The sequence below is a fragment of the Apodemus sylvaticus genome, chromosome 5 (assembly GCF_947179515.1).
Source record: "Apodemus sylvaticus chromosome 5, mApoSyl1.1, whole genome shotgun sequence".
NCBI classification, from domain to species: domain Eukaryota; kingdom Metazoa; phylum Chordata; class Mammalia; order Rodentia; family Muridae; genus Apodemus; species Apodemus sylvaticus.
Genome location: NC_067476.1, coordinates 71868945 through 71870387, shown reverse-complemented (window position 1 = coordinate 71870387; position 1443 = coordinate 71868945). Strand labels below are relative to the sequence as shown.

General features: G+C 40.2%; 1 protein-coding gene across 1 annotated transcript; it reads left to right on the top strand.

Moving 5' to 3' along the window:
* The first annotated feature begins 203 nt into the window (after window positions 1–203).
* LOC127684448 (olfactory receptor 142) lies at window positions 204–1121 on the top strand. The gene has a single exon (XM_052181370.1). The coding sequence runs from the start codon at window positions 204–206 to the stop codon at window positions 1119–1121; it is 918 nt and encodes a 305-aa protein (XP_052037330.1).
* The last annotated feature ends 322 nt before the right edge of the window (window positions 1122–1443 follow it).

The following is a 1443-nucleotide window of genomic DNA, read 5'->3' as shown; positions in this document are numbered from 1 at the left end:
TTAATAGCTAGATAAAATTAAAATATAATAAATTAATCCACTAAAGTAATAACATTTAATGCTGAATTAGAATATACTGGCTGAACAGTAAGTATATAGGAAAACAGCCTGCTCTTTTGAGAATGCTTTTAGTGAAATTAACTTGTGCTGCAATTTTCTTTTGACTTTTTTTCAGCCTTCCTATTATCACTTGAGTTGACTCCATGGCCAATGAAAATAATGTAACTGAGTTAATTTTCATCGGCCTTTTCCAGGATCCAGATGTGCAGAAGGTATGCTTTGTGCTGTTCCTCCCTGTGTACCTGGCCACATTACTGGGCAATGGACTTATTGTTGTGGCAGTCAGCACCAGTAAGACTCTGCATTCTCCCATGTACTTCTTCCTCAGCTCCTTGTCCCTGGTGGAGATCTGCTACTCCTCTACAATTGTCCCTAAGTTCCTCACTGACTTACTTGCTAAGATTAAAACCATCTCCCTGAAGGGCTGTCTCACTCAGATATTTTTCTCCCATTTCTTTGGCATTGTTGAAGTCATTTTGCTAGTGGTGATGGCCTATGACCGCTATGTGGCTATCTGCAAACCTCTTCATTACATGAACATCATGAGTCGTCAAGTGTGTCACATGCTGGTGGCTGGTTCCTGGCTGGGGGGCCTCATTCACTCCATAATCCAGATCCTCATCACCATTCCACTGCCCTTCTGTGGTCCCAATGTGATTGACCACTACTTCTGTGACCTGCAGCCATTATTTAGGCTTGCCTGCATCGACACCTTTATGGAGGGTGTTGTTGTGATGGCCAACAGTGGTCTAATCTCTATAATCTCTCTCATCATCTTGGTGACCTCCTATGCTATCATCCTCATCAGCTTGAGGAACCATTCTGCAGAGGGGAGGCGCAAGGCCCTCTCCACCTGTGCCTCTCACATCACGGTGGTCATCCTGTACTTTGGACCTGCTATCTTCCTTTATCTGCGTCCTTCCTCTAGTTTCACTGAAGACAAGCTTGTGTCTGTGTTCTACACAGTCATCACCCCCATGCTGAACCCCATTGTCTATACACTAAGGAATACAGAAATGAAAAATTCTATAAGAATGTTTTGGAACCAAAAGAAGAACTGAGGTTCACAACAAAATTAAAAATATGTCTTGGTTTTTCTACTTATTGAAATAGGATTTGTTTTTAGTAGGATTTTCTTTTTCTTTCTTTTTTGAAAAATCTACTACAAGTTGGAGTGAAATTATCTGTATAGTACAATTTCAGGAAAACTTGCACTCTGGTCTGTTTTTCCTTGACTGCTTGGTTCTGAAACTCATCTATTAGTATGGAACCTGGTCATTGGATTTCAGAGCTTTCTTTTTATTATTTAAACCAATGTTTCTTCCCTTGAAACTACATGTTATGTTTATGTTTACTTATATATAACAGCTCATGTTTCCATGG